Here is a 4,006-nt window from a genome sequence, read left to right on the forward strand (position 1 = left end):
TTTCTCAGCTCTCGTGTTTTGTTTGCCTTTTCACGCATTTTTTGTTTGCAGTATTGCCTCATTCTCATTGAGATGTAATAATGCAAGATCTGTGCAGTTATATCAATCTTGTGACCTGCGCATGGGAATGAGAAGTGAAAGTTATCCATTACCTCGTCAAGAGTTCGCTCATAAGCGAACTTGCTTTCAGCGTGCTTTTGAAAGCAAGTTTCTGTGGCACAAACAAGATTAAAAACATTGGTAGTAGGGTGCAGCAGTTTTCCACGCGTCTTGCAGTTTACAAAGGCGGCTTCAGGCTTTTCTGACAAAGACGTCGGAGAGACAAGCCCCTGCTCGCATGCTGCACAGGTTGTGTGTTTCAGAAGCTTTCTGCACAAAAACCCGGTGATGTAATATACTATACAGTCTTCCACATGCGCAGACGTGTACACATGATCAAATACATCTTCACACTCCACTTCTGCGTCTACCAGGCCATCAAGGTTTCGCTTCAGTTCCTGAAGTTTAGTTTCATGGACGGAAACATCTTGGAATGCTGATGTAAAATCCGAGAGTGTAAGAAATTGAGTGTCATTTACGTTCTGGACCTGGCAGTTTCCAAATTTGGGTGGTTTGATTAGGCTATATATGGACAGCATGTTGTAGAGTTGAAGGAAGGTTGGCATCGAAGGATGCTCGTTCTGACCACCTGCCTGGCGAATTATTCCAAAGAACCTCTCGAGTACATCTTGATTAAACTTTCCTGTTAGCACATACTTAAAACCACAGGTCCCAAGAAGATATTTCGAAAGTTCAATTGCCGACAGGATTGTGACACGCAAGCCCTCAGCAGTTGATTCCGTGAGAAAACTTTCACGTGATATTCTGCCAGAAACAAGCTCCCTCTCCCATGTGTTCAGCCAATGCAGGGAGGATGCTAGCACCCTCAGATCTTTACCGCCTAGCTTAAGGCCCTCTTTTGGATAACTTCGGTTGAGTGCATCAAACAAGTCATTTATCCGGACTGTAAAATCCACAGTAGCTTTGACGTTTTCTAGGCCTGGCACTCCTCTGCTTGAGTAATACTCAAGACCTTTAGCGACACTTCTGCTGAACACTTGTGTGGCCAATTTAACTCGCATTTTCTCTGTGTTTGATGGGTACAGATGAGAAAGCGTAAGTTTTGGACACCCCCTGAGGTAACCAGGAAGTTTGCTGTCTTCAACGAACAGCTTGTCGTACTGTGCCCACATTACACGCCCCACGTTTGTCCACAACACCTTCTCTTTCAGTAGGCGGTTCCTTATACATTTGACTAGATGGGGCGCATCCGAAAAGACATAAACACTGCGCTGGTCGTCCAAAGGGTGAACAAATGAATTTCTTGGGCATGTTAGAGATCCACTTACGGAAAACTGCTTCCACATGGCTCTGTTAGTTGCAGCCCCATCACACACAATGGCATCAACAAACACTCCAGCATCCTCAAGCAACAGAATAGCTTTCATTACTAGCTGTGCGAGAACTGTCCCTCGTGTTGGTCCCTTGCTTGCAAAGACAGCGACTGGCTGGGAATAGCTGTCACCAAATGCACGAAATGTGAACACCAGCCCGTGATCTGCTAGTTCATCTGAAGGGCTTGCCGCTTCACCAAAGTCCGCAAACCCTGCATATGTCATCGTCTTAGCGTGAACTCTCATCTCTTTTCTTACTTGAATTTCATCAAACACCAAGATGCCGTGACGCTCAGAGGTAGATTTTGTGGCTATCTTCTTCTTGAACGCCGCAAAGAAACGAGGGTCAAATCCACATTTGATCCGAACCATTGACAGGTACTTTCGTACCGTGGTCACAGAAGGCAGCGGCAAGATCTCATTGTCTCTTAGAAACGAGTAGCCAGATGGGCTTCGAATATGCAACAGTAGGCATATCAAGATCCAATGCTCAGTGTAGCGCCTATTCTTTTTGCTTTTGCATCTGGCAGCCAAGACACATTCCTTGATTAATTCCAGCTGAGCTGAAGGCAGCTTCAGTGCCTCCAGTTTTTCATCAAGCACTTCAGTGGACATGTTTTGCATCTTTGCTTGGGCCTGCTTCAGCCCTTCACTGAGAGCTTTGACACGTTTCAGCAGGCGTTCCTTAGACCTTTTCAGCGCATACCTAGCTCTACGGAAAGCAAGCATGCTGTCACTATTTCGTACAGATGTGAAGCGAAAACGCTTAGTCGGTCTGGTTCCATTTTTCTTGTCGGTCGCCCTCTTCTGGTGAATCCGAAGTGTGTCAGACAGACTTGAGCACCACTACATGTGCTCTTGTTTTCACGAACAAGGAGGGGGCATTTTTTGTGTCGCCACAGATTGCACGCATCGACAGATGCACTCTCAGGATGCGCCTGTGGATACACACTTGCCTTTGGTCCTCCGCCACAGATAGGCATCTCATGCAATCTTTGCAGAAATGACTTAACATCTTCGATTGTAGCGACGTCATCCTTGATGTGAAGCTCGTCTGTGGATACGCGCCTTCCCATCACAACCACAGAGACCTGCATTTTCTGGTCAATGTCAACAAGCTTTGTTGTGACCAAGTGACTTTTTTCGGCAGCACCGATGGCGCTTGTGGTCGTTCCACGCAACTTTGGGCTTGTGCTCCACTGCATCTCCGTAAAAGCAATGTTTTGGACGCCGTCCATGTCTCGCCTGTGATATCCCCATGATATGGTCGGAAGAACCGCGGGCGCCGACAGCTCGAACAAGTCGCTGAAGACTTGCTGCCGAGACAGTTCGGCTGAAGGGATGATTTCCGGAGCTTCCGGAGCGTCAACGTTGAAGGCAGCCGGATCGGAGTTTGCATTCGACGAACATCCTCCTCGATCACGGTCGCTGTCTTTCAGGTCATCTGCCTCTTCAGCACTTTCGGCCGTATCAGTGCGATGAACGCGCTTTTGTTTAGGAACATCGGCAGGCTGCCTGACCGCTGGTCTCTTCCGACGTTTGGTTACCTTGGAGAGGTGTGCTGGACAGTCGGGAAATATCGACGGTACTGCGTCGCCGGCCAAAGATGCTCGACGAGGCACACTCATAAGGACGTTGCCATTGTACTCCGCAGTCCAGGTTTTTGAGACAAAACGAGGCTCAAAATGTCTCTCGCACACATGATCCGACGCTTGAAGGCTTCGATCCTTGCGGGGAATGGCGTGCCTCCAAAGTTTCAGGCGGGCGTCGTCCTTCGGCGCCGAAAAGAGAGAAAACTTTTGCTGGCATGACTTGTAACCGGTGTTACAACGCGGCACGAAACACTTCCTTCCCATTGTTAGAAAAAACGTGTGCTAAACAAGGGAAACCACGACAACCGACGACTCATACGACGCACCAACACACAGAACCAACGTGAGCGAGGCGAGACTGGCGAGACCCGGCGAAACGATGGCCCGTACTGCACTCCTGCCACCTGTCGGAATGTGCGCGAACCGCGAGCGTTTACTCGACACGCTCGTTCCGCCGGGAGAGCTGCGCGTTGAACCACCTCCTCTATCTTCCACCGTGATCGGGGGTACCCGCAAGCAGACGAGTACACAATCCGGTCACGGCGCTGCGCTAGGCTTCTATGGGCCGTTTCCCCACCTGTCTCTCTTACACCCTGGATGATATCAAACCCTCATTAATTGATAAAAAAAAACGAAAAAAAAAACTGGGTAGACTTGAAGGCATATCTAGCATTGAGGTCTACCCAACATCCTTTCAATCAGAGCCAATCAGAGCTCAGCGTCGCTCTTATGTCACGTCGACTCCTGCGCAAGAAGCAGACGACTTGCTCTCCGCATAGCAACGGCTAAGGTCGGACTTGATCTGTTGTGGAGTGTTGTGATGGCATTAGGGAAGGGGGGGGGGGGGAGCAAGTAAAGTTACTTTTAAATTATTAGAAGTAACTTTTAACATTGTGGTGCTTTCGCTCATCGTTTGTCCGGAGAAAGGGACCAGGTCATGATAGAGAGCCGTTTAACCTGACAGTCAGTTATTCCGACGGC

The 4,006-nt window shown here is 48.8% G+C and overlaps 1 protein-coding gene across 1 annotated transcript; it reads right to left on the minus strand.

Annotated features, from left to right (window-relative positions):
• Positions 1–2,128: 2,128 nt before the first annotated feature.
• Positions 2,129–3,358, minus strand: LOC115323078. Its single transcript, XM_029983476.3, has one exon. The coding sequence runs from the start codon at positions 3,287–3,289 to the stop codon at positions 2,129–2,131; it is 1,161 nt and encodes a 386-aa protein (XP_029839336.2). The 5' UTR covers positions 3,290–3,358.
• Between the last annotated feature and the right edge of the window lie 648 nt (positions 3,359–4,006).

Source organism: Ixodes scapularis, unplaced genomic scaffold (assembly GCF_016920785.2).
Source record: "Ixodes scapularis isolate PalLabHiFi unplaced genomic scaffold, ASM1692078v2 PGA_scaffold10__122_contigs__length_95168666, whole genome shotgun sequence".
Classification (NCBI taxonomy): domain Eukaryota; kingdom Metazoa; phylum Arthropoda; class Arachnida; order Ixodida; family Ixodidae; genus Ixodes; species Ixodes scapularis.